Here is a 27737-nt window from a genome sequence, read left to right as displayed (position 1 = left end):
TGTTTCCCCTAGTGACGTCGACGGGGAGATTTACCCGGCGAGGCCGTCCACGCAACATTCAGTACTAAGCAGTGTAAAGCTGGCGGAGTCGGCGGATCGTTGCGCCTTCCAGCAACCACTCTCCACCACGCCTGCTAAATCCCACTGCTAACTGCGAGCAGCGTAGTCGCTCACACTAAGAAACCTTTTTACCTGCTGGCTGATCGTCAATTGGGCGTCCTAGCCAGCGGAGTCCTCAGTAGCGCCGATGAAGCTGGGGCACGAGGTGGCTGTTGTTCCATACCTCGATCGCCGACGTCATCGCCGCTCGGCTTGATGTCATGTCTGGGCGAGCGTTGAGCAGATGTAGAACTCGACCATGTCATCACTTCCAGCGTTGCATTTGGGTCAGGGTAATCTATGAGTCCCTGAGGAGTAGTCAATAGGTGCCTGTCATCGATCGTTTGTGGAGACGAGGAATGCCAGGGCACTGCTTATTTGGCGGATCAGTGGGGGATCGGAGGCGAAGAGGCCGGTACGCCATCCTCGTTGGCCGCGGCGCAGATTGCAACCGTCCGTTCGGATCATCTACATGCAGAACTACGCCATGCAGCCGTGGAGTGCCAATCCCCCGGATTGATGGGCATCGGCATAAACTAGGTACATTTGCTATTTGTAGAGCGGTATTACTGCTATATTACTGGTATATACACACTTAAGAACGCCTCCCGCCTACGTTTTCTGCTTCTTCCGTCCGCCACCAGCCGTGGACTGGCCCCGCTTGCCCGTTGCACCAGGCACCGCCGACATCTGGCTCTGCTCCTGGTTGTGGCCGTGATCGTGGTCGTGATCCTGGCTCGAACTCGTCCCTCGCCGCCCGGTCGGCGCCCTCGTGTCTTTTTGAGCCCGTCCTTGCCCCCTTCCTCGACGACTAGTAGGTCCGCTGCCACGCACTAGAGGCGCAAAGGCGCCAACGCCCTGCGTTCCAGACATAAACTGCGTGATATTCGATTGCGTGCCTTCCTGTTGTCGCCGATTGCGGTCGCGAATCACCGGCAACAACACCTCGTCCGTACGCTCGGGACTCCAGCCGATAGTGCTCATGAGAAACCGTCGCAGCCCGTCCATGTCGACCTCTCCCCACTGGAATTGCGAAGGATCGGCATCGACTTCGGGCTCCAGGTAGGCTTCGTCCACACGTTGGTCAGGGAAGACAGGCGGAAGGAAGATCTTTGACGCCTTCTTGCGGAATTTCTTCCGGAAGGCGGAGTGGGCGTCGTCCGGTCTGTTCACGCCCATCTGGACTTGTGTCCACCAGTCGCGGAACTCTTGTAGATCGGAAAACTCGGTGAGAATGTCCTTCGCAGTGACGGGGCCAATGCCCGGGATGCCCTCCGTGTAGTCACTGCCCAGGAGGTGAGCAAAGTTGATCAGCTTATGTCGGGGAAGAGAGAGCTCCTTCTCCAGTTGTGAGGACATGTAGCATTCCACAAACTTGGCTTGGTTGAACATATTTTTGTAGACGCGAGTGCCGCCGAACAGGAACACATCGCTATCATCCGTGACAATGCCATCCACGAGACCGAGCTCGACGAGCTTCGCACATTGTGCTTCGGCCTCCATCGGCGCGGTGACGTACGGCAGTCCAAAGAGTCGCAGGAGTTCCTGGCATTCATTGATCATAATCTGAGTAACCTCGTCGGCATCTCGCTGGTCCTTGCGGTGCTGGCTGCGGAGCTGCTTGAGCTCTTGCTCGTAGTCAAAGGCATCCTTGTTGGCAGGAGCGGCCGCGTTGAGGGATTGAGCAAACCGGACATACTCTTCCCCCTCAGCGGCGAGCTGTCGCATCAGATCCTCATCTTCCGGGTCGCTGAATTCGCCTTCATCTTCCACAAAATATTCCATAGGCGGAGCTGCCTCTGCTCCTGGCTCGATGTTTTGATGAGCGACCACTGTAATGTTGTCGGCCTCGACTGGTAACGGATCTGGGGCCGGAGCCGGTGCTGGTGCTGGTGCTTCGGTCAACACATCTTCAAAATCAGGTTCGGGCGAAGATTGTGGTTCAGGGGAGAACTCGGCAGGAACGGCCTGTCCCTGAACTAGAGGCTCTTGCTCTTCATCCTTATCATAAGCGGTCTCTTCAACGATTGCCGCAGCCGGAGCTTCAGGAACCTCGGGTTTATCCAAAGGATCGGCCTCGGCCTTCTCAACGTCCAATAGTGCGGAGACAGAGTCCTGCTGGTTGTTCTCGGTGGTCTCGATTTCGACTGGAGGTATCTCCACATGTGTGTCGATCTGAGGCTTCTCCTGCTTTTCTGGTTCATCATCGATTGCAACGACTTCCTTCGTATCAGGTAGCTCATCGACATTGACGATTTCCGGAGATCGACGGCTGAAGAGGATGTTGGGCTCGTCTTGGTTCTTTGCATCTTGGGTTATACAATTATCGGGCGTGCGATCAACAATGAATTCCTCATTTGTGTGTTCGCCGACGAACCATGGGGGAAGCGGTTCCCCTTTCTTCTTCTCTTTACTAGACTCCTTGACGAAGCCGCCCGCATTCTCATCGAGTTTCTTAGACTGATCGTCAGGCTTGGAGATTTTGTTAAGCTGGATAGACTCGAATGGTAGAGGACCGCTGAAGGGGTTAGCTGGCCGTGGCTTGTTCTTAGCAACCTTGGTCTGTGTCATGGCAGCTGAAAAGTCCATTTCATCAGAATCCTCTTCGCTTTCAGCGGGAAGATCAATTACGGGCACAGGAGGCGGCGCGACAGTGGTCTTCGGTCGATTGATGGGAATATCGGGCACATCTTCGCCATGTTCGTGATCTCCATCTGGCTGTAACGACAGCGCTATCGCTTTTTCAAGATCATCGTCTTCGACTTCATCGAATAGACCAGCGTCCTGATTCTGTCTTGGCAGAAGAACATTGTTGTCGCTCTGAACAAAAAGTGCATCATCTTCGGCTTGCGCGTTGTGTTTCATCGCTGCGGCTTTTTGTGATTCGAACAATGCCCTCTGTAAGTTGGAGTCTTCCTGGAATCTCTCAAGAGACTCGTCAAAGACGCCGTTCTCAAGGAAAGGGAGCTTTGGGAGTCTGTTGAGGCCCTCGATGGGGACGTCTTCAAAATCCTCTTCGGATGACATGTCTTCAGATCCTGACGGATACTCGGGTTGCCCATACCGATCGACATCAATCGGTTTCTCTTCGTTTCCTTCGTCTTTGTTTCCGACCACACCAAGCACCCAGCCACCTTCATGCTGGCTGTCCTTAACCAAGACATATTCTTTGCCTCGTTCTCCCGCAATGCGTTGACCAGAGTTGAAGAATGCCTCCTCACCATTCATTCCGTTTATATTCATCAGTCGTTGCGTAAGATCGTTTCGCTCTTTGACTCGATCAATTTGAAATTTCGAAAAGTCCATGCGGTTGGGGAACATGACGTCAAGTTGCTCCTTCGAATAACCCATTCGCAGTCGACTCCGGAGCCTGGCAGCGTTTAAAATATTATAGCGATCCGTAGCTGGAAGACTGAGAAAGAAGGGACCGTCAAAGTCGATTTTAGAAAAGTCGTAAAGATTGATATCTTGACCCTGGTGGAACTGGCGCGCGTATTCCTCCAGCTCTTCTTGGGACATAATGCGGGGGTCATTAGGAGCACCCATCTCTTCCAGAGAAACCTCGAGATTCGGTAAATGATAAGCATCCTTCTTCTTGAATCTGCGAGCCTGCTGTCGCTCCTTCTCACTCATCAAAACTTCATCGGCGTAGACCGGTGTTTCGGTCACCTGCTCTTCCTCTTCCTGACGTCGTTTCTTTTCCCGACGTCGCGTCTCTGCTTCATCTTCGGCAATCCGTTGCATTTGTACGGCAAGTAGCTTTCCAGCTGTACGGGTAGCATCTTCACGTCGGCCCTCCCTCCTCTTCTTTCGACCTGCGATGGTCTGTCGCTTCAGGACTGGAGCGCCGCCATCGAAGATGAAAACGGGTTTGATGCCGAAGTAAAGCAGCTTGCATATCCTCCGGAAGAAGCCGACCACGTGTGAATTTCGTAGGGCATTTCCCTCTTTATCGCGCACTGCTTTGAGGAACTGATAGATCCAGATCGACGCGTCGACGGCGAGTCGTTTCCGGTTGAGGGTTTCGAGTTTGATGGGTCTAGCACAAGGCTGCACTACGGTCCAGAGACCGGTGACACCCATGGCTACTCAGTGCGTCAGGTCATTCGAAAGTGACTTAGTTCTGAGCAAGGGGAGAGAGCCGCTCATGCCAAGTTTGGGGGCGATAATCATCATTGATGGATCCACGCGGGCTCCGCCTTCAACACCACGCTGGCCGGCGCGAGATCCCGTGACCAATTATGCCACTTTGGTCCTAGTGCGGGACATAACGGATGACATAATATTTTCTGGAAGCTCAGCACAATTTTGAAGGCGGTGCCTTCCTGTTTGGTGAGCTGGAATTAACCGCATACAAATTGTTGGCGCGCAGCAAGCAGTGTTGGATGCTCCATGCCTCGCGCACATGCACCATGACGGAGATTGTGGGATTGTCGCCGTTTTTCGAGGTTTGTGTGCCCCGCCGGATTATTCCTTCTACATGAAATTGTCCCGCTGACTTGAAGATCGCAGCATGTGGATGCCTGTCTTCCCATTACAGCGTTGAAAACGTTTGAATGGGGCCAGAGACTCTTTGTGTTTCAAGGGCAAGGCCCATTCTCCCGCATCGTTGACGATCAGACTGGAAATGTTGTTGCTCAGATTCAGGCTTTCAAAAGAAACAACGTTCATGGATTCATTCCTCTGCCTTACCAGCAAAAAGATGGTCATGCCCGAGTGATCATCTGGGGTGGCCAATCGATCAGAGCGGCTGACCTTGTATTCGGCCCTGATGACTCAATTTCTCTCTCTCCAATCAGTTCTGAGTTCCTTGCTCCGGATTGGATTCTGAGTGGCTGTGCTGCAGTTGGAGATGGACTTGCCTCGGCATATCTAATTACTGCGAACAATGCCCTTCTCAGTTTGAAGCTGGTGCAGAGTGAACCCAGCCAACACCAATTTTCGATCTGCATACACCAGCTCACTACAAGTGTCAAATCCATTCTGTACTCTGCAGATTTGGTCGCGCTTTCTGCCTCTCACCTCCTGATTGCCTCCGGTACTGCATTCGGAGAGACTATTGTTTGGTCTTGTTTCATAAATGAAAGTAAGTCGCCCAATCCCGAGGCAATCGGTTCGATCCACCACTTCTTTACTGGTCACGATGGGTCGATATACGGTGTACGAATCTCGCCCAAAATTCAAACCATCAACGGTGGAAAATCTGGCCGTCTCCTAGCAAGTTGCAGTGACGACCGAACTGTTCGGATCTGGGATATCTCGGATTGTGACTCAAAGTCGGCCGAGGACCATTCAGCATACTCCACAGACGGGTTCGAGCTTCGGAGTACTGGCTTCGGGAGCACTGCTACTGAGCATTCTGGGCTTGGATCCGAGTCTTGTATTGCAAAGTCCTTTGGTCATGCAGCTCGCATCTGGGGTATCAAATTTCGATCGATGAGGGAGGACTACCCGAATAATTTGGGCATTGTAACTCGTGGCGAGGACTGCAACTGTGTGGAGTGGGATTTGAACTGGGAGACATCTGCGACTGGAGAAACCCAATATCAGCTTCGGCAAACAGCCTCAATACATCGTCATTCTGGAAAACATATCTGGTCCATGGATCTATGCAGCCGGGGTGTTGAGACGGTGGTGTTCACTGGAGGAGCTGATGGTGCATTGAAAAGCTTCAAGATCAGAGAAGATGGGTCCCTGAAACCGCCCGAGCCACCTGTCAACTTGAAGAAAGAGAAACTCCGTGGTCCCAAGAATTTTGCCCTTGTTGCGCCTGACTGTTTACTTGCGTTCAGCATGAGCAATGAGCTCCAACTGGGGCATCTGAGCCCAGGTGAAAATGTGACAACAGCATGGGAGACCTTGTGTGTCATAGAGGATCTGTCCTCATTTATCGCAATGGCCGGTATCCACAAGCTGGGACTGGTCTTGTTGGGAAATTCCAAGGGCCTCATTCGATTATACAACCACGGCACCAGGTCGCTCTGTGAATTGGTTACCTTGGGCGAGCGAGCATTGGGCCTCTTTCCCCTCGAATCCACCTTGCAACCTGACTCGTTCTCCTTTATTGCGTCATATCTCTCGGATGAGAAAGCGACATTGGTAACTGTCAATGACTGGAACACCTCGAGTCCACAGGTTGAAGCTACTACATTTGCCTTGCCAGGGAAGCCTTATGACATAGCCTCTGCTGGAGTTACACACGATCAAAAGTATCTTTTGATTGGCTCCAAGCTTGGTGGATTGGCTGTATACCGAAATTCGGGACTTGGCCTGTCTTCCGAGCCTGTCGTGTTGGACCGGCACGCTCACGGAGGCGAGGGTACTAACTACATCCAGGCCCTCCCTCAAGCAAAAGAACACCAATCCGGAGATTCTCACTATATCCTGACTTGTGGGCGAGATGACACTTATTGCGTTCGCGAGATAAAGACCAGTAAGGACGGAAATGATGTCCTTTCCTTCGAGACAATTCACCAGACTTCTTCTGGGCTCGGCAACAACCTTTCGGGGGCCTATCATGACGAAGTAAGTGGTGACCTCATGCTTTATGGCTTTAAGGGACAGACCTTTGTCCTTCGGAACGAGTCTCAGCAGAACGATATCGCCTCTTTCGTCTCCGGAGGCGCACGCCGTGCCTGGGCTTTTCACCCTGGCGTGAACGGCAGTGACGATGCCCTATTTGTTTACAAAGAAGGATCTAAGCTGCAAACTATTCGGATCCAAAAAAGCCGCAACCGCTCTCTTCGACTTGGCTGTCATGGACGAGAAATAAAATCCATGGACTGCCGAGCAGCTGTTCCAGGGCAGCCGTTGCTTTTCGCTACAGCTGCAGAAGATGCCACTCTGCGCATCATGTCGCCTTCAGATAATGCTATGCAAGGGCCCTGGGGGTCATTTCAAACCCATCACATTCTGAAAGCGCATGACTCGGGCATTCAACACGTCAGTTGGTCTAAGGATGGGCAGTATCTTTTCAGTAGCGCGGCTGATGAAGAGTTCTTCGTCTGGAAGATTGGCTCCGTTCCTCCATTTGGTGTCACGGTCATGCTCTTGGCCAAAGCTCCCACCCCCGATGTGAAGTCGGAAGTTCGTATCACCAATTTTGATATGGTAGAGGTTGAGGAGTCTGGCTCGGGAAAGGGTTTCCTTCTGTGTCTGACAATGTCCAACTCCAAAATCAAGGCATGCGCTCCAATCCAGACTTAATGGCTAAAAATTGCTGACAAGAAAATAGATATTCCACTTTTCCCCGAAGAGTCGTCAATTTACTCAACTAGCAAAAGGGCAATACATGACCAACTGCTTGACCGAAGCGCACTTCGTGGTGAAAGAGTCCTCGATCAGCCTCGTTACAGCTGCGACTGATGGTTATTTCACTCTGTGGGATCTGACAAGTACCCTCGACCCATTTTACACAGTTCATTCTTCGACAACGAAACTCAAATCCGCTCTCGACAGCTCTTCCATTTCGCCCGAGAACATTACATGTGAGAGTCGCTACCAGGTCAATTCCAACAGTATCAAGGCAATGGAACTTCTCCGTCTCTCCGACACCGTGGTTATGGTGTTGACAGGAAGCGATGACAATTCCATTTCACTTTCTCTACTCAAAACATCGTCTACATCCACCAGCAGGAATGCACAGGTGGCGACCGTTTCAATCCCCGACGCCCATACTGCGTCCGTGACGACTCTCAAAGTCATTGATCAACAAACGATACGCGATGCCGAGTCTGACTCGATAATCACAAAGCTGACTGTCGCATCCTCGGGCAATGACCACAGAGCTAAGATCTGGTCTATCACAATCGACCCTGCACGTGACACCGACGGCATCAAGATCGATCTACTGGTAGACCGATACAGCTCTGTCGCTGATATCTCATCTATCGGACTCATTCAAGAGCCTGAGTCGGATCAAGCCAAACTGCTGATCTGCGGAGTGGGCTTGGAACTGCTACAGCTGAGATCGCAGTAAGCCCATTCAAAGGGCCCATATCTGCACGATGATGATGCGACGCCTGAAAACTGTACATAGAAAAGCGCTTGATACGCTGTCTCTCGATGGGATGAGAGACACAAGCCAACTGGAAATAGACACGTTTGCGACTTGATTTCACCCCGCGAGGAAATTCCGTACGACCTGCCCAGCGACCGGATTCGCATTTTCCCAGCCAGTTTAATTCGGGCTGTAGCCAGCCCACATCTATGCGATCTGGCCACTCCGTGCTGAAAATGGCAAGGACTTACCCCGCGAAAACACTAAAATGTCGTAGCACAGCAGAAAAGCCACGAGTGTCGATCAGTCGTCGGATATGACGGGAGTGACGGACCCCGCAGTGGTTTCGAAGATTTCCCCTTGCACCAAACGCGGCTGGGTCCTTTGCTGAAACACGGAAGCGGGTCGGCTGGAACAGCGAGCGGAATAAATTCATTAATCTGGACAGAGTGTTTGACAGGGGCTTGTGGGGGATTGCCTTTAGTTTTTGCGGATTATGCTGGAGGAAAGTACGGCTGTGGCTTTGGATGGATGGGTCGATTCGGTATATATGGGCCTAGGAGGTACTCTTTTAAAGAGACTTTGTCTCGGTGTTCAGCAGAATTTCTCGCTGAATCGATTATTTCGTCTTCTTTTGATCGCGTTGGCTCATTGACGTTGCACAGAAAATGAGATATTCTTTGCTTTGTCTTGCTGGGGCTGTCATGGCTACTGCCAGACCCTTGGCGCAGTCATCACCGACGTACTTTTTCACCTTGTAAGTCCCACGGTGTTAATGTGAGGAAACTCTTCATATGGAAGAAAAATTCTTACAGTTCTAGTGGCGACTCCTACTCCCAGTCCAACTTCGACGTCAATGGCACGCAACCATCAGCCTCAAACCCGATGGGAAATCCGGAATTGGGTGAGCATAGAATCGGCAGTCCAAACAACGGTTTCATCTGACATCGATTTTAGGAACCGGAACAACTGGCGGAGGCATCAACTGGGTCGGATACCTGACAACTGTCGACAACAGCTCGCTCGTCCTGAACTATAACCTGGCCATTGGCGGAGCGACTATCAGCAACAACCTCGTCTCAGTTGCGTACGAGGACATGACCTCCCAAGTCGCCACATTCGAGAAATCATACAGCGAGAAGCCGGAATCTGCGCCCTGGTCTTCCAAGGATGCAATTTTTGGTTTCTGGATTGGAATCAACGAGTATGATGACCTCGGTGCTTTCCATGATATTGTGCCGATACTAACGATTCATATAGTGTCGGCAATGCATTCTGGCAGAACCAATCCAGCGCCCTGGTTCCCAATCTCATGGACCAATATGAGTCACTCATCAAGGAGATCTACAATGATGGCGGACGCAAATTCTTGTTCTTGAATGTTCCTCCCACGAATCGGAGTCCCTATTTCATTGACCAGGGTTCGGATACGACGACGCAGCTTGCGGCTTGGATTCAAGCGTACAATGATGGCCTTGCGAATATGGTGGAAACCTTCAAGTCTGAACATAGCGATGTGAGTCGCCTGTCCCTGAGTGTAGTTTTCGATGGCAGACTAACATGGCGTAGGTCACGACTGTGATATATGACACCCACAGCTTCATGAACAAGGTTTTGGATAGCCCTGTGAAATATGGATATCTGAATGCTACATGTATTAATGATAATGGGGAGTCCTGTGTCTGGTGGAATAATTATCATCCTGGTACTAAGTATCATAAGCTCCAGGCGGCGGATATGAAGTCGCACCTGAAGTCACTGGGTGCGTGGTAGAGTCAAGATACACTAGTTACAACATTTTTGCTATAATATAAGCACGGCAACTTGAGTTCTGATTATTACACTCGTTATAAGTCATTAAGCAAATCGCCGGAACTCCGAGACACTCAAGTAGTGACTGTATCTAGAATTCAGTTAACTTTTGGTATAGTAAATTCCTGTCTCCAATTTCGACACGGCAAGCCGTAGACACTAACCAAGACTTGTATCAATTCTGCAGAAGCACCCCCGCTCCCCAGGAAAGATGTGGCGCCGGTCAAGATCACCGAGCACATCCGTTCCGTTTCACATTTGGATTTAGCCAAGACAAGCCACATCCCTGAACAATCATACCGAGACGCTCAACGTTGTGGAATGACGTTCCTGCAGAGCCCTGCAGCGTTCATGAAATGACTATTTAGTCGAAAGCGGGCATGAAGAACTACGGGTGGCGGTCCGAGAAGCTTACTCCGTGTCCTTTTGCGACTCCGTCTGCAGTTTTGGCTAAAGGGGTTGGATGAGTTTAGGGGCATTGGCCGATGCATGGGCGTAGGATTGCTTAGAGTGACTATAAAAGGGCTGCATGATTCACGGGAATGTTGGGTTATCAAAGCAGAATATCTTGAAATTGGCCTTGCCTTATTCTTCATACTAGGCAGCCATGAAGCTCACCAGCCTCATTCTTCTCGCTGCTGCGGCTGGCTCCGCGGTGGCAGCTCCTGTTCGAGAACATGCTAAGCGGGCATCTTTGTTCCAATGTAAGCTGCACTCACAGTTGTGGAGGAAAAGATATTGATTGGACTGTCAGGGTTTGGAACAAACGAGTCGGGCGCCGAATTTGGCGAGAACAATCTCCCTGGAGTGTGGGTGAGTGGGATCCGTCGAGCACTGAGACCATTTTGGCGTCATGTCTGATCAAGACGGTATAGGGGACCGACTATATCTGGCCTGATACCAGCACCATCCAAACCCTGATCGACAAGGGTATGAACATATTCCGCGTCCAGTTCAAGATGGAGCGACTGGCACCTGGTTCCATGACGGGATCTTTCAATGCCGATTATCTGAGGAACCTGACAGCTGTGAGTTCTGTCTATTGGAGCTGTGGATAAGGAGCCGCTGATGGGCAATAGGTGGTGAACTATATCACCAATGCCGGAGCCCATGCCGTGATCGACCCACACAACTATGGACGATAGTGAGTACTAGCACAGATCCTAGAGATGGAGGACGTCTGGGCCGTGTTAACGATCAGCAGCAACGGTGCCATTATTACCAGCACGTCCGAATTCCAGACATTCTGGCAGAACGTCGCCAGTAAATTTGCCTCAAACAACAAGGTCATCTTCGACACCAGTGAGACCGTTCCGTGAACAAGCCCTCGCATTAGCAGAAAATGCTGACATCAATGATGTAGACAACGAGTACTACGGCATGGACCAGACACTAGTCCTCAACCTCAACCAAGCAGCAATCAACGGCATCCGCGCCGCAGGGGCAACATCGCAATACATCTTCGTGGAAGGCAACTCCTGGACCGGGGCATGGACCTGGACGAGCGTCAACGACAACATGAAAGCACTGACCGACCCACAGGATAAGATCGTGTATGAGATGCACCAGTACCTGGATAGCGATGGGTCCGGGACGAGCGCGACGTGCGTGTCGAGCACGATCGGGGAGGAACGCGTGAGCTCTGCGACGGCGTGGCTGCGGGCGAATGGGAAGAAGGGGATTCTGGGGGAGTTTGCGGGGGGTGTCAATGATCAGTGCAAGACGGCGGTGACGGGGATGTTAAATGCGATGGCTGCGAGTTCGGATGTGTGGTTGGGCGCGATGTGGTGGGCGGCTGGGCCTTGGTGGGGGAGTTATATCTTTAGTATGGAGCCAACGAGTGGGACGGCGTATCAGGGGATGTTGGCGACGTTGGAGCCGTTTTTGGGGTGATCTACAGATAGTTACTGCCAGTACTTTTAAGTAGTGGTGGAAGAATTCAATGGTCATGAGATCGTGTTTGTGCCTGAGTGTTGTATATTGGATTCACGAACAGGCGGATCCTTGTTTACGACAACGTACGATGATCTCAGTGGCAGGTACCTATGGCAACGTACACCGCGTGCGACGCGGCAGTTTGAGAATCAACTCGAAGATCACAGTGCTGCATCTGCCGTCAGTGCCGTCTTGGCGGGCATGCTTGAGGGCATACGCAGTGTGGCTGGTGCAGGCAGATTGATTATCTCGGGAGTGATCCGTGGAGGAGAGGCCGATCCATGGAAATCACGGCGTGGACGAGTTGCGTTCGTCAGCATCTCCCCAGAAAAGTTTATTTGGAATAAAACAAAATTAGAAACATCCCGTCGGTATGGCTGCAAGCTCGTGGCGGTGGCCGGCAGTGCTGGTGGAGCTGGTGGTATGTGCCAAGCGGGAAACGGAGAAGCCTAGGGCTGGTGCGAAAGGCGCAAGGCTGGTCTCGCACTTGCTACTGCCTTAGTCAGTAGGCTGGACAACGGCCGTAGAGACTGAGGATGTACCCTACGAATGGGCGGTACCCTAGGGATTTTGTATAGGGAAGGTTTTGGGAAGGGAAAAATTCGACGATCCACCGTGCACAGGGCTGCGATGACGACTCAGGGTGGCTGCCCGATTCGGGTGACGGCCAGGCGATCTTGTGTTCAACCGTGGTTGTCTCAGGGCGGTTCAGGCACGAGAACTGATGGCGTTGTTCATGTTCACCTCAGTATATTCATGTTTGAGGGTGACGGCAAGTCAATCAGGGTACTTAGGTCAGACGGTCCACCTCGCAAAGTCTTCAGATGAAGCAGGAGTGAGATCAATGGGTGGCATAACATGACGAAAAGGCGAAGGTAGGGGAACCCAAAGGGGCTTAGCGTGCCACGAATAGAAACAGCTGTCCCGCGCAAATTGGGTTAGGTAAGCGGGCGAGTGGCGGTGAGTGGGTCCGTATGCGCGGAGTGGGGCAGTCCCTGGCCCAAACGGGCAAGCGTCATTGGGCTGTGCCGCGAAGGCTGGGGTTGTTGCGTACTTGCCGTCCACTTTGAGGCTGTACCCTCCTACTTGACTGCCTGGAGCTGCCGATCAGCCCAGCATAAAAACCATCGGGTCCCCCCTCCGCTGACTTCTCCCTATCCCTTCCGACTCATCTCGCCCTCCCATCAACCTCCTTTTCCAATTCGCTCCCATCATATCAATTCACCATGGGAAAAGCCGGTCGCGTCGCGTGTATCTTCACGCCCTATATCCTCACAATCGCCTCGCTGATTTGTATCATCCTCGTCGGTCTGGGCTGCACCAAGGCCAGCGACAGCAACCTGTCTGACCTTTACTTCCTGCGGGTAAGTTCCGATTGAGCTCACGCTCCGCCAATGCAAGAATGCGCCACTCACAATTTCTCAGATCAACCTACAAAACATCAGCAGTAATGGCACCAAAACCGTCTCCGAGATCAAGGACTTCTTGAGCGAGAATGGTATCAGCACCGTCTCCGCGGACGAGGTGTCCGACGTCCTCAAGACCCTGCAGGATGATTCCCAACTCGCCGACTTCTACTCCATCGGTCTCTGGGGTTACTGCCAGGGCTCCATCGAGAACGGCGACTACAAGACCGAGAAGTGTTCCAAGCCCAAGGCCGAGTTCTACTTCGACCCGCTCGACGTCTGGGGTCTGAGCGACAACGAGGCCATCAAGAATGAGCTCCCCGACGACTACAACAAGATCATGAAGGTCTACAAGGCCGTCTCCAAGTGGATGTTCATCGCCTACCTGGTCGCCTTCATCCTGGGCATTGTCGAGCTGCTGATCGGTATCTTCGCCATCTGCAGTCGCTGGGGCAGCTGCGTTACCACCCTCTTTGCCGTCCTCTTCTTCCTCTTCACCGCCGCCGCCTCCATCACCTCGACCGTTCTCTTCTCTGTTGTCGACGGTAGCGCGGGCACTCTCCTCAAGGCTTACGGCATCACCCTGGACATCGGCAAGAACATGCTCGCCGCCACCTGGATCGCCGTCGCCTTTGCCCTGTTCGGTGTCTTCTTCTGGACCTTCAGTGTGTGCTGCTGCTCCGGCCGTTCCCCCTACAACCACAAGAACCGCAACCGCGGTGGTGCGGTGACCGCGGAGAAGGCCCCCTACACCTACGAGCCCATCGGTGCCGGTGCCCAGCCCTACGGCAGCCACTACCCGGCTCCCGCCCACCATGGCGGCGAGTACCCCATGACCAACACCCACCACCAGCAATCGAGCGCCTACGAGCCCTTCCGTCACGTCTAAGCAATCGCCAAAAAGAAAATGATTGGTTTTTTTTCGCGTTTTCTTCTGTGCAATCCTGAAGCGTTCTTAGACTGGGATACCATGGCGTTCGTCGATTTCTGCCTGGATCGGAATTTTGGTTCTGCATGTGCTTTACGACCTCCTTTTTGATGACTATAATGCTTCGCGACTCGCGAACGATCGCAATTTTTGTGTATACGTTTCATATCATGCCAATGACCATCAGAATTTACTGCAAAATACGAACAAAAACAATTTCAGAAAGCAAATAATGATTTTCTACGCCACAAACTCTAGTCCCCGCTTCAAAGTATAAACCCATAAACATTTTTCCACCCCTCCAGACCTGGAAACTGATAATTGCTATCACCGACTATCTATTGCAGTAAATGGCTTATTTTTCGGGATATTGATCAAAACGAGAATCCGAGTATGGACTACTAAGTAAACGAGGCTCGCTCAGCCCAACCGGTGGACCCCAAGTGCCGGCCCCCATTCGCACCAGTTTCCGTAAATGGTGCTTTAGCGCGCTGCCCCGCGGGAAAGTGTGAGCTGAGCTTTACTTCAGATGGGGGCAAGAATTTAGTGTTTGTGTTACTTAAAGTGTCAGATTTTGCAGCATCAAGTTGCGATGATGATGGGGCAGTGTGAGAAGTGCGAGGTGCCCAGCCAGCCCTTGGGTGGTCCGTGTCTCATAAATCATCTCGTATAGCTTATCCCGTCCAAGAGGGTACTGGGGAGCCTTGTGTTTCGCCTACAGGGTCAATATGTCTATAGATTGGAGCTGAGCTCATTGCATCCATGGATGAATGAATTGTGCTTATGATATGTCCTATCCTTGAAACATGTACAGATGAAAGTAGAAAGATCTCGGGGTAGAATGATCGAGAGAATAATCCCACAGAGTTTGCACCGTACGAGTTCTTCGAATAAGAATAATTCCCAAAATCGACGCCAGCGCCGACCTGCTCAGAGTACTCAGTTCGAATCGAGCTATTCACATTGAAGAAACTACGGTTGGGCCCATTCAACGGTTGGTAGGTCGTCGAATGACGCCTTTCGCATCGAGAAGGATTTTAGCTCCCCCACGCCGTCGCCGCTCGCTCATAATATTCTGATCAGCCTCGGCCCATCGTTTGAACGGCGTGTTGGGGTCATCGGACCAAGCTGGTGTCGGAATGAGTGAGCGCCGCAACGCCAAGAACCAGTTCTCTTCGCTTTCTGGCTCAGAGTCCCCATCGGGACTGGCATTGTCGTTCGTGGATAGATCTTTCTGAGAAACGAATGTCTCGTCGCCTAATTCAATACTGGCTGTTTCGTGGCGTGTGTCGTCTGCGTCGGAAAAGTCTGAGACTCCCTCGACATTTTCCATGGAGGTATATTTCATCACCTCGTCTTTTGTGTTGGGGATATAAGAGCCCAAGGACTCGGGCTCTTTGTCTTGCCCCTTTGAAGTGCACCTTCATAGCTGCTTAGGGGCAGATTCTGTGTGTCTGGAATCTCGGAGGGCGCTGCGGAAGACTCCCTGATGTCCATCGATAGGATTTTAGAAGAGGATCGCTCAATGGATTCAGGCTCAGGTTCATGCTCGGGTTCGAGCTCATGTCCTTGTTCTTGTTCGTTATGAATCGCAGGAAGACTGCTTGACGGGGGTGCGCTGAATGAGTGGGCATGGAAGTTGGTGAATTGGTTGACCAAGTCCGTTGTGAAAGAAATCTCCCTACTCTCACCTTGAGGTGCCGAGGAGGTTGGAAGGTCATGGTCGCTTGTGATGAGGAGGGAGTTCTTTTCTGCAGAGATGAACTGCGATGCAGCCGCAGCTAACGATGGAAGCGTCAGACAACGCTTCTTGTGCACCGGATAAGAATGGTTGAAGATGAAATATTCTTCGTAGCTCGACGAATTCGTCTCTTGGGATGAGTGGTGTTCGACATGGCTTGGGAAATGGGTGAGATGCATGATGATAAAGTCATCCCACATCGGTGACCGTTGCAAGTGTCCCCCGGCCCTGACGGCTTGTAGCTTCGAACATAGTTCAGTGAAATGAGCAAAATTCCCAGTGTAATGAGAATATTCGCTGCGGAACTTTTCGAATATCCCTTTCGCCTCGGCAAGCTGCTGCGGATTGTCGAGATAACCCAGTCGACGAGCAATGAGACCTGCACTCTGGGTGGCCGGCAATTTTTGCGATGCGTTGTGAGTTTCCCATCGCGATTCTTTGGCCCTTTGGGATGGGGATTGACCTTCGTTGGATACTGGCATGAAACGATTGAGAGGAGAAACTTGTGGGTCTTCAGGCTGACCAACAGAAGAAAGGCCTGCCATGGAGTCCTGGGTGGGCTGATGGGCTGGGGATGCTTCTGCGCCATGAGAGCTCGCACTCTGATGAGAGGGCAGGTCGGCAGTGGCATTTGAACTCAGTCGAGAGGTATCCTGGTGACGCTGAGCCGGGCCTGATGAATCAAGTACCACTTCTGATTGTGACTGTTTTTGATTGAGATCTTGCGATTGCTTGTCATGGTTGTTTGTCTTGGGTTGAGTGCCCCTGACCTGGACGGATCCCTTCGAGCGGACCGAAGAACGAAGATCTTCATTTGATGACTGGGGCTGTTCATGGCTTCCGTGAAAAGGATAGGTGTTGAGGACTCGGGATTGCGATGATCCTTTGTAGAGCTGAGACGAAGAAAGAAGCTCAGCAGAAACTTCAGGCTTATCTTCTTCCTTTGCTTGTTGGACACAAGGAAAGCGACTGTTATTACCCGCTGGAGTTTCTGTAACCTGGACGTGATCGTTCTTTTCTGCTGGAAGCGAGCGATCCGAGCTTGCAAGACCCTGCCCCTGTTCTTGTCCCTGCTCCTGCTCCTGCCCTTGCTCTTGTTCCCTCTGAGTACTTTGCGATGTTTCTGGCCAACTTCCGCCGAGTGCAAAAGGAACAGACGTATCCATCATTGACTCGTCACTCTCATCGCCCGAATCATGGTCGATGGGGCAGGAAATAGGCTCGGGGTCGTTCTCCTTGGATGGCGATGGACCTTGAGCTGGGATTTGTCTGTCCGCTGATTCTTCCCGCGAGTTGTTCTCAGGGGCCGTCTCATGCTCCTGCTGGTTTGGAGCATCTTGAGAGGGATATTTGGCAGTTTCCATTTCGATATCCCCGTCTCTATCTTTTTGAGCATTAGAACTATCGAGTTTGGGGCTTTTTTTGTTGGTCTCCGAAGCACTTTTGTCGATATCTTGGGTTTGCAATGAGCTTTGTTCATCCATAGCAGTCGAAGTTGTGTCTGGTTGCCTAGGTTCAGTCTCCGCCTCAGCTAGATTTGGCAGTCGCTTGGCAGGGGACCGTCCTTTCAACGGACTACTGTCAGTCGGTAGCCGTTGACGTGGCTGTTCGTACTCAGGACTAGGAGACCACGGGATTTCTTCCCCAGACTCGCTGTCGGAATCAGAACTTGAGTCGGATTGTTGGGTAGGGGTAGTAGGTTGTTCTGTAGAAGCAGGTCGCTCTGAAGATACAAGCTGCTCTGAAAGTGCAGTCTGTTCCGATGTAGCCCTTTTTTCTTCAGCAAGCTGGTGCCGTCGCTTTGCCATGTTATTCCACTGCCGTAGCAGCGCAGGTGGCACTTGTCCTCTAGGCTCGGGAGTGCCTGGCAATGGTGGAATCCAGCAGATTTTGGTATCGTCAAGGATCGCGCTCTGGTCCTTTGGGATTCGAACCTCTCTCGCCGGAATATTACCAGTCCATTGCCATGGATTTGCGCGACTTGGTTTGACACCTTTAGGATCCGTTGGATTATGCGGCTTCCCATTCCGTTTGTCTGGCGATTTGGTAGTTTCGGTCGTCGGAACCACAGTCTCACAATGCTCGGTCGAAATTTCTGGAGGAGCCGTTTTTTGTTTCTTTCTGGATGGCTCCCCACTGTTCGAGTGCATGTCCATGCGCTCGCTTGTATCTACCACTGGTGCTTCGCCATGGCTTTCACGGGAGCGCTTTCGCGGAGAGCCCCTGCTCGCAGCAGCTGCCAATTCTAAATCTAAGGATTGCTCGACTGTCTTAGAAGAAAGCTCTCTAGTCTCTGTGGAGGGTGGCGAGGCAGGACATATAACGGTCCTCGCCTGCTTGGGAGCAGTTTTCAGAGTTGGAGAGGCCAGAATACCGGAAGGTGTGCCGACAGTGGTTTCGAGAGCATCGGCCCCTACCTGAGATTCAATAGACGCTTCACGGCTAAGAATCCTGTTTGAGGTCAAATCATGCGAGTCATGCGGGCCATGCGGGGCTGGTGCTTCATCTACGGTCATCTGCGGAGCTTCGCTGGTCGCAGCAAGCGCCTTTGGACTGCTCTGAAGCTGGCCGTAGGAATCTGGTTCTTTCTTTGACTTAGATTGAAATGGGTTGAGATGTCGGAGTAGGGCAGCCCCGGTTTGTAAAAGAGAGCGGCCAGTGTCCGTCCTCTGCTCCGGTAAATCATGCTGGGTGGACGGTATTTGTGAATAGAGCTGTGACCCAGCCCCGTTCAATGGGCTGCTCTGAAGAGGATCCGGTTGTGCAGTGATTCCGTCTCTCGGACTGGTAAGCCCAGCTGACGGGCTTGGCGTAGTAACAGATTCGCTCGCGTGTGGAGCACTGTTGGCCTTTCGGACTGTCTTGTCCAACAGATCTTTAACAACATTGACCTTTCTCAGCTTCTTTTTGGGCACAAATTTTTGTTCTTTCCCTTCCCAGTCGATACGAAAGCGGCTCACCCTTATGCGGACGTCAGGTGAGGGCTCCTTGTATGCAACGATCAATGCAAAGCTCAAGAGCTCAATACGGTACTTTCTGGGCGACGTCGGATTCGAGATGATCGTGCTGGACGTATCCAGCGAGTCTTTGGGGATAGTCCCTTCAATCTGGTTATTTGTATCGATAAACACTGCGCCGTCGCATGAGGGACCTAAACCCCACTAGTAAATCCGTGAATATCAGCACCCTGGTTGTAGGTAGGAGTCTTCGTAGGCTTGAGAATGACATACCTCTGCGACCAAGGCTACGCATGGCGGGTGCTGAGTATGGAAGTTCAGACAGGTCCCATCATCCTTCACTTCAACGTCGCTACTCTGAGTCTGGCCAACGTAGAATGCCAGGCACTGCTCGACGAAGCCCGCAATCCAGGGAGATATGGTGTTGTGAGTGGCCATTGTGCATATCAGACTCGATATCGAGTCTGGCGTAGCACGCCTAGGGTCATACCCAGGCCGAGAACATGAGGGGAATGGGCACGGGTGGTCGTATGCAGCCGAAATCAAGGTGTTCAACAGAAGAACCTCCAGGTCACATTATGATCAAAATCGCCCGATAACCGATAAGACGCGACGCGCCGCGCTGACTCAGCCCCACCAACGTCATTGGGTTGCAGGGCAGGCGCGGAGGGAAGCTGCGACCGCCGCACCTCCAGGCACCTGCCACAACCGCCCAGGACTGGACTGGAGGTCTTGTTTACAGACCCAGGCCCAGGCGCGTCACTCTTCCCTCTTCCTCCTCCCCGAAAATCCCGTCACTACCCCCATCTCCGTCTCGAAAAACGATGATCTACGAACCTCGCGACTGACCGCCGAAGCTACCAAAGCGTATCGATGGAGCACAAATCAACTAGATCACCGAGCCCCTCCACGTCGTCTGGGTTCTTTCCACTCAGACGACATGGATCCAAAGCCTCTCTGGCTACTACAAAAACCGAACGGGAACCGAATCAGGCCACTTTGGACCGGATTCACAACGCAGAATATCATTCCGACTCGTACACATGGTTCCACGATTTCACCGGTCCACCGACACCCGTATCGGGACAAGATGATAAAGGCCTGTCGGAGGAGTTGCAGGGAGGTCTGAGCGGGCTATACACTCGCTTCAGAAGCTCCGTTGGTGGCATCGTGGGCGGTGGAACGAAGACGGCAAACAAAAGTGCAGCGGAGTGTCCTGCACTCAAAAGTCCCACCTCAGAGCGCTCCGTGACGAAGTCTACCTCGAACTTGGCTGTGAACTCTGGAGAGGCTGCACCATCTCATCCTGCCTCGTCCCAAGCCTCGAGACTCCATTCACCGGTCGCGGCAAACTTCCAGCATGTTCAGGACACCGCCCCCGCCCCGCCAACCAACACCGGAAAGAGCTCGAAAATTCCGTCTAAGAGTGCCAGCATATCTTCGAAGGCCTCGATTCCACCTTCTTCGGCTGCCAAGAGCAACCTTGCGCCTTTGACCAAATCTGCGGGTAGCTCCACCGCAGCCGATCCGGCGATCACACAACTCCATGTAAACGCCATGGGGCCAGATCACCGCTCGAGAAGGAGCTCTGTAAATGTCCCTTCTTCGGGACTCAAAAATACAGAATCTTCGAGTATCGGAGACCGGGATGGCCCGGCAGATTTATCTTTGAGTCAGTCGTCAGTCGCTGGACAGAGCACTTCGCATTCACCAGTGCTGTCTACGAAAACGCATGAGAGTTTGCATGATGACCAACTCCAGTTCGATGCGGCCGGATCTTCCATGTCGGGAAGCCATGTATTGGCTAGCCAACCTAGAAAGTCTTCCGTATCCGCAGATCAGCCAAGACTTCCGGAAGATTTGTCTCATTCTGCTATATCGCGAACTTCAAAGCAGTCTGACTCCGACAGGGAAGTGTCGTCTCAACTCCAGGAGGACAGATCGAGTTCCCGGTTGTCTTTTAGTCATGCTGAGCCTTCTAGCACGTCGTCAACAACTTCAAATACTCAGCCGAGTTCCAACCCTCAGAGTACTCGTGATGTCCGTCGTGAAGAGACCGGGAATAACGTCGCACAGAAAATCTCGTCCTTTGCCAAATCCAGCGAGATGTCCAACCAGGTCGCACTCAATGTCAAGCACAGACTACCGGGTTACGTGATGTCTCGAACGACTACAGCAGATTCGGCTGTTACTACCTCTTCTTTGCCACTTATCAACACGGCCGTCCCCGGGTCTCCGCACCACCAATGCCAAAAAGTCGACCATCAGCATCTGGATCCGATGGCGTCAACCCCGAGCTACGAAAGAGATTACTCAGCAGGGATTTTTGGATGCGTGATGAAAATGCGAAGGATTGCTTTCATTGCGGAGAGCCTTTTACCACGTTCCGAAGAAAGCACCACTGCCGTACCTGCGGTCAGATTTTTGATTCGAAATGTACGCTTCTCATTCCGGGGACGCAATTCGGGCAACCCGGCTCGATTCGTGTCTGCAAGCCTTGCGAGAGGATGATAAATGCGAACGAAGACGACTCTTCCGATTTTTCAGAAAGCGACCACAGCCCCGTTGCGATGAATCATCGAATCTCTGAGCTGGGCTGGGGTGGCACTGGCCGTCCTTCTGTGGAAGACGACGACTCTTCGTCTATTGTTTCTCAATCTATTGATCATGTCCTTCGAACCCCGACCATGGCCATACCAGCCACGCGCCGAGCAGGCGAAGGGCACAATCGCCGGTCGGCGGTTCTCGAAATCAATCCCGAGCGTTCTCTGGCAAGACCAACTTCATCGCGATCCTTGAGATCATCCCTGGGAAATAGATCGTATTCGATCAGTCACAAACGGCACCACTCTCGCCAACAATACATACGGAGCTTCAAGCCCTCCCATGATGATCAAGCCCCATTTCAGCGCCGTCATCCTGATTATCTGAGCACCGAGGCCCGCCTTCCTGCATTCCACAGAGACAACATCATTGATCCTGACCTTGCTCAGTATCTTTCGGATGATGCTTCAAGTGGCGATGAACAGCCTAATCTGTTGTCTGCTGCAACAGAGACAGGTCTATCGAAAAGCCCCGGCGACAGTGAAAAGGCCACATTTGGTGGTCTTCTTGCTGCAATGAAGAAGGGTCGATCAGCGCTCGCTCCCAACTTCGGCCAATTTGGTCGAGATGCAGACGATGCTAGCATCAGTAGCTCAAGGGCGGTGAATTTACCTCGTTCCTCTCGGCGTCGTAATTTGAGTGTGGCTAGCAGCGTCCACCAACGCCAATCTCCTAGAACTTCCAAGGATAGCATGTTCCCACAAGAGATGTCTGCATCGGCCATTCCGTTCCCCGTCAAACTAAGGGAAGCTGGGTTTAACGTGATCAAAAGTTCATCGCTGAAAGGAAGCGGTGCCCCGTCAGTTGACCTTAATAAGCCTAGCCTGGAGCATGTTCGAAGGCTCTTGCGCCAACTTCTTGTTGCGGCTTCTGTCCCTCATCAGCACAGTTGGGAAAAAGCCCTGATGCCAATCTTACTCAAGGCTGCCGATGAGGTGGACCCAGACGTTCGGCGTGGCGACGACATGGACATTCGCCATTACGTCAAACTGAAGAAGATCCCTGGCGGACGGCCTAGTGACACATCTTATGTTTCCGGCTTGGTCTTCACGAAGAACTTGGCTCTCAAGGGTATGTCACGAAGCCTTCCATGCCCAAACATTTTGATCATCACATTCCCACTGGAGTATGCTCGCCAGTCGCAACACTTCATGAGCCTAGAACCTATCATTCGCCAAGAGCGTGAATTTTTGGGTAATCTTGTTAGCCGCATCGCAGAACTCCGGCCGAACCTACTGCTTGTTCAGAATAATGTTTCTGGACTAGCCTTGGGTCTCCTGGAGAAGGCAGGCATCGCAACTGCATACAATGTAAAGCCTTCTGTCCTAGAGGCCGTATCGAGGTGCACCCAGACGAGGATTGTGACCTCGATGGATAAGCTCTTGACAACTGAGCTGTGCAGCAAGTGCAGCAGCTTCGATGTCAAAACATACGTTCATTCTGGAAGAAAGAAGACGTACATGTACATCTCTGGATGCCCGAAGGAACTAGGCTGCACAATTGTTCTTCGCGGCGGCGACGAGGATGTTCTTGCGCAGGTCAAACATATCGCAGAGTTTATGATTTATGTCGTGTATAACCTGCGGCTTGAAACATTCTTCATGCGTGATGAATTTGCAAAGCTACCAGCATCCCCTGCTGTCGCCTCGGCCGACGAGGACAAGATTATCAAAAGCAATGATTTCTCGAATGAAAGCAAACCCGACTCCATGAACTTGTCCTCCCAGTCAAGTACGGCCGAGAAATTGGGCGACGAATCACCGGCAGACAGCAAGGCGTTGGTGGCCGCGGAAACAGTCGACGTCCCGGACGATATTCCAATGCCGACTTACTTCAACAACATTGTGCACGACCATGAGACAAAGATCCTATCCGCTTCTCCCTTCGTCAAGTTTGAGCCCCCATATCTGTTGATGCGAGCCAGAGAGATGGAGCGAAGACTGGCATACCTCAAGCGTCTTCGTGATCATGATGAATACTCCGGAGAAAACAAAGAGGAAAAATCAAAGCCCCAGAAGTTCATTCTTATTACACCTGAGATGGTTCATCAATCTCCACGCGAGGCTCCACCGAAAGTCAAGGAAGTGCTGCGTGCTGCGCATGATGCAGAGTATGACCGGGTCTTCTATCACTACCAAACCCAGAAAAAGCAGTGGGAAGCCTACGTCGCCGGCAACAAGAACATGTTCGATACATACTCACATCAGAACATTGTTGTTCTGTACAGTCTTGTATGCACAACAACGTCAGTACCCTGCGCGGGGCCTGAGTTGGTTGCACTGGAGTTCTACAACGAGCATGGCGACGATGAAGTTTATGACCGGGACCTGACGCTAGGCCAATTTGTGCATGACCTCTGCTCAACAGCATCTCATGTCTGCATGGCGAATGGTTGTGAGAAGCTCTTGTTTGAACACAATCGCCAGTACGTCCACGGAGATGCCCAGCTGAGTGTGATGATCCAGCCCTGTCCTCCCAAGCTTCGTGGGCTACAGGAAACCATTTTGATGTGGAGTGCGTGCAAGATCTGTGGCAACGAGACGCAAGTTACACGCATGTCTGAGAATACTTTCAAGTATTCATTTGGCAAGTACCTGGAGCTTTCCTTTTGGGGTCGCAACCTGCACGCACGTGCTGGAGTCTGTCCTCACGATCTTCAAAGAGACTACTTTCGTTACTTTGGCCTCAAAGATGTTGCGATACGTATTCAGTACGACACGGTCTACCCCCTTGAAATCATTGTTCCTCGTCCTCGGGTTACTTGGAAAGTCGACAACGATCTGAAGCTGCGCAACGAAGTCTACGCACGAATTGAGCAACGGCTTAGCAAGTTCATGTTGTCCGTCGTGTCACGACTGAAGGGGATCAATGTTGAGAGTGTCGTACCCGAACTCTTGGACCCCTGCCGAAAGGAGATCGATGATTTGATCAAAAAGGCCCATGATGATCACGTCAGCTTAATTCGACAATTGCAAGACAAATACACGAGCTCTCGCTACTGGGAGATGATTCCCTTCAACCAAGTGCTTCGTGCGGCGCAAGAGAAGGTGGTTGAATGGGACACCATTTTTGTGGATTTCGAGCAAAATTTCTTCCCGTCAGAGAAAGACATCAAACGCATGGCAACTTTGCAGCTCAAGAAAATTTTCCTCGACAAGGACGCGACATCCGTTACTTCCGAAGACCCTCTGCATACGCCGACTGATGTAGAGGACGAAGGCACTGCCGAGTCAGACAAGCCGCGAATCTTGCGCCGCATGACTCTTTCTCCGGAAAAGGCCCAAAATGTCCTAGTTTCGGTCGTCGAGGAACACGCTGGTAAAAAGAACCGTGGCATGCCACATGAGACTGAACGGCCCCCGCCTGTAGCTCCAGGCGAAGAAGCAAACTTGCCTATGGGTGCTGTCGATGAGAAGCAATCCCCCCCCAAGACGAGGCTGTTGCGCAAGAAGAAGTCCGTCATCTCGACCTAGCCGTTCCTTCTAGCCAGTCTGAAGTTTCGCCTGCTAATATCGTGTCACCTGTGAATCGGCCATCATTCAGCTCGGATACGCCCACAGGCCCCATTGAAGTCGAACCCGGCAAGGCAATTTTCGATTCATCGTCTCCGAAGTCTCCCAAGTCTATCGTGCAGGAAGGTTGTCACAGAAAGCAAGACAGCTTGAATAATCTCCCAACTACGCCGCCCAGTCGCCCTTCGGCAATTCCAAGACTTGCTGAAGGGGCTTTCAGACGGTCCGGTCAAGCACGCTCTCCCCCGCTGTTGCGCACCCAGTCGCAACCTTCCAACCTTGTCCAAGAGAAATCCTTTGGGTTGAAGCTTGGTCCGACGAATACCAATGACTCTAACAATTCCCGTGGGGAATCAACCAAGACCACGGAGAAATTGTTCACCGAGCGCCTGGGTCTGTCTGCTCTCAAGAACGGACGCTTTGCTCCAGGTCACTCTCTTATCCCTCGGTCGACTCCAAAGCGAGGAAGTACCCACGTATCAAACCTTGCCAGGCATTTTGAGCAGTTGAGTCGAGAGTTCGAAAGGGAGAGACAACGTGAGAGACGACAGCGGGCCCGTGGAGCCCAGTCGCGTGCCTTCCCCCTGGCGTCTTCTAAGCCTATAGTAGAGGTTTATAGAAACGTCCAGGAAGCTGTGGAAGAGCGAGAACCCCCAGTTGATGGAGAAGAGGCTGTGGCGGCAGCACCAGAAATCCCACTCCACGAATCTAGTGGGAAGAGTGAAGATCTCATGGACCAAACAGAGCATCCGTCCACGACCATGCCTATCTCTGGAGAATCTCCAACGGAAGCCTTCGAACCAGGGAGCATTGTACTGACTGACTCCAACCTGGTATCAGAAGGTGATCCCGACGATAACGCAAGTGATGAAGAGCGGAACACCGCAGAAGATCTCCACCCGGTTGAATCCAATGATGAAATCAAGCTGCCGGATGATGATTCAATCGACTTCAAGGATCTCCCTAAACACGAACGAACAACACTTCTGAAGATGTTGACCAACTTCTGGTCCGAGCGCTCAGCTAGTGGCTGGACAGCACTCGAATATCCTCTTGGTGTGATGGACCACGTCTTCTCGGACAGTGATATCATTGTGCGAGAAGATGAACCCAGCTCCCTAGTTGCATTTGCACTCGGCTCGTCTGACTACAAGGAAAAACTGTCAAGCATCCAGCGGCGGTATGACGAGATGGAGGGCTATCAGGTAGATCCTTCCATGGGGCCTGAGGCTCTCGAAGAATCTCGAACGGAAGCTGCGCTCTTGCGAGAGACGGGCACTCATCTTAAGTATCAGTTCCAGGAGGGACAGGCTAAGATGCTTTGCAAGGTGTTCTTCGGCGAGCAATTCGACGCGTTACGCAAGAAGTGCGGAGTGGCAGACCGAATAGTGGAATCACTGTCTCGGTGTGCCAAATGGGATTCAAAGGGAGGTAAAACCAAGTCTATCTTCCTCAAAACGCTTGATGATCGATTCATTCTCAAATCGCTTTCTACCGTCGAAACCTCTGCTTTCCTTAAATTCGCTCCTGCGTATTTCCGGATCATGTCGGAGACATTGTTCCATGATATGCCGTCCGCCATCGCCAAGATGTTTGGCTTTTATCAAGTTATCATCAAGAACCCCTCCACAGGAACAGAATTCAATTGGTTCCTTTTGCTCATGGAGAACTTGTTCTACGATCGTGTTCCGAATCGAATCTTCGATTTGAAGGGCTCGATGCGCAACCGCAAGGTCCAAAGCACCGGCGAACGTGACGAGGTGTTGTTGGATGAAAACATGGTCGAGTTCATCTACGAAACTCCCTTGTTTACACGCGAGCATGCGAAGAAGCTGCTCGGGCAGAGTGTATGGAATGACACTCTGTTCCTAAGCCGACAGGACGTCATGGACTATTCGCTCATGATTGCGATTGATGAGAAGCGCAGCGAGCTCGTAGTCGGAATCATCGATTGTATCCGCACATATACCTGGGACAAGAAGCTTGAGTCCTGGATCAAAGACAAAGGCTTTGCTGGTGGTGGCCGCAACCGCCCCACCGTGACCAGTCCCAAGGAGTATAAGGTCCGATTCCGAGAGGCCATGGCACGATACGTGCTGCAGGCACCCAGGTACGTACCTACTAATCGCAAAATCCCCCAGTATTTGAATAGTGTGTGAATAGTTCCTGACGAATTTAGCTGCTGGCACCAATTCCAACCGAGCGCAATCTACCGTCAACCGCTCGGTGAGCCCCGCGTGTCCGAAGTCAACGACCTCGAAGCCTTCGATGCGAGCGGAGAAGCAGATGCCCCTCTGTAATGATAACGATGTACGAACGCAGCCAGCCCGCGGTGCTGCTTTCTTTTTTCCTAATGATTAATGAGATAATGACAATTCTTCGGACGATTTAATGCAGATAATGTGATAAACTTGCCGTTCACTTTATGTACGATGACACCGTTCCAGAGCCAATTTTTTTTTTTTTTTTTTTTTTTTTTTCATTGCATTGCATTGCATTTCTCGTAGAATCAACGACATCTTCATTTTTCAGCGGCTATTGAGCATGTGATGTGAAATCAATAGCAGAATCCTCAGCGCGATTGCAGTGTTAAGGCTTCTTCCCACAAAACTCGATTCTCGATTCTTTCTGTGCCTCAACAGACAAGCTGAAGAAGAGAGTGAGATCAAGCTCAGATCAATTTGACGTGAGTTATTCATCTTAGAGGGATATCTAGGGTAGTTAACCTAAGATTCCCCGGTCCT

The 27737-nt window shown here is 51.8% G+C and overlaps 7 protein-coding genes across 7 annotated transcripts; 5 read left to right on the top strand and 2 right to left on the bottom strand.

Annotated features, from left to right (window-relative positions):
• Window positions 1-711: 711 nt before the first annotated feature.
• N7532_003780 (ssDNA endodeoxyribonuclease RAD2) lies at window positions 712-4182 on the bottom strand (the record flags this gene model as incomplete). The annotated part of the gene is made up of 1 exon (XM_056616274.1): window positions 712-4182. One exon carries the CDS (start codon window positions 4180-4182, stop codon window positions 712-714), a length of 3471 nt encoding a protein of 1156 aa, XP_056476631.1.
• A 329-nt stretch (window positions 4183-4511) lies between these two features.
• Window positions 4512-8077, top strand: N7532_003779 (tRNA (34-2'-O)-methyltransferase regulator RTT10; the record flags this gene model as incomplete). Its single annotated transcript, XM_056616273.1, has 3 exons — window positions 4512-4547; window positions 4612-7281; window positions 7334-8077. The coding sequence occupies 3 exons, from the start codon at window positions 4512-4514 to the stop codon at window positions 8075-8077; spliced, it is 3450 nt and encodes a 1149-aa protein (XP_056476630.1).
• Window positions 8078-8766: 689 nt separating this feature from the next.
• Window positions 8767-9871, top strand: N7532_003778 (SGNH/GDSL hydrolase family protein; the record flags this gene model as incomplete). The annotated part of the gene is made up of 5 exons (XM_056616272.1): window positions 8767-8855; window positions 8920-9002; window positions 9056-9302; window positions 9359-9614; window positions 9668-9871. 5 exons carry the CDS (start codon window positions 8767-8769, stop codon window positions 9869-9871), a joined length of 879 nt encoding a protein of 292 aa, XP_056476629.1.
• A 646-nt stretch (window positions 9872-10517) lies between these two features.
• N7532_003777 (glycoside hydrolase family 5 protein) lies at window positions 10518-11803 on the top strand (the record flags this gene model as incomplete). The annotated part of the gene is given in 5 exon segments (XM_056616271.1): window positions 10518-10614; window positions 10632-10723; window positions 10786-10938; window positions 11071-11173; window positions 11214-11803. 5 exon segments carry the CDS (start codon window positions 10518-10520, stop codon window positions 11801-11803), a joined length of 1035 nt encoding a protein of 344 aa, XP_056476628.1.
• A 1268-nt stretch (window positions 11804-13071) lies between these two features.
• N7532_003776 (SUR7/PalI family protein) lies at window positions 13072-14140 on the top strand (the record flags this gene model as incomplete). The annotated part of the gene is made up of 2 exons (XM_056616270.1): window positions 13072-13209; window positions 13271-14140. 2 exons carry the CDS (start codon window positions 13072-13074, stop codon window positions 14138-14140), a joined length of 1008 nt encoding a protein of 335 aa, XP_056476627.1.
• Window positions 14141-15167: 1027 nt separating this feature from the next.
• Window positions 15168-19315, bottom strand: N7532_003775 (uncharacterized protein; the record flags this gene model as incomplete). The annotated part of the gene is made up of 3 exons (XM_056616269.1): window positions 15168-15535; window positions 15601-19081; window positions 19151-19315. 3 exons carry the CDS (start codon window positions 19313-19315, stop codon window positions 15168-15170), a joined length of 4014 nt encoding a protein of 1337 aa, XP_056476626.1.
• Window positions 19316-19750: 435 nt separating this feature from the next.
• N7532_003774 (1-phosphatidylinositol-3-phosphate 5-kinase FAB1) lies at window positions 19751-27293 on the top strand (the record flags this gene model as incomplete). The annotated part of the gene is made up of 4 exons (XM_056616268.1): window positions 19751-21313; window positions 21373-24935; window positions 25025-27103; window positions 27173-27293. 4 exons carry the CDS (start codon window positions 19751-19753, stop codon window positions 27291-27293), a joined length of 7326 nt encoding a protein of 2441 aa, XP_056476625.1.
• Window positions 27294-27737: the final 444 nt, after the last annotated feature.

The sequence above is a fragment of the Penicillium argentinense genome (assembly GCF_028826775.1).
Source record: "Penicillium argentinense strain IBT 30761 chromosome Unknown utg000004l_segment0_segment0, whole genome shotgun sequence".
NCBI lineage: Eukaryota > Fungi > Ascomycota > Eurotiomycetes > Eurotiales > Aspergillaceae > Penicillium > Penicillium argentinense.
Note: the sequence above shows the minus strand (reverse complement) of the source record. Positions and strands in the feature narration are given on the sequence as shown.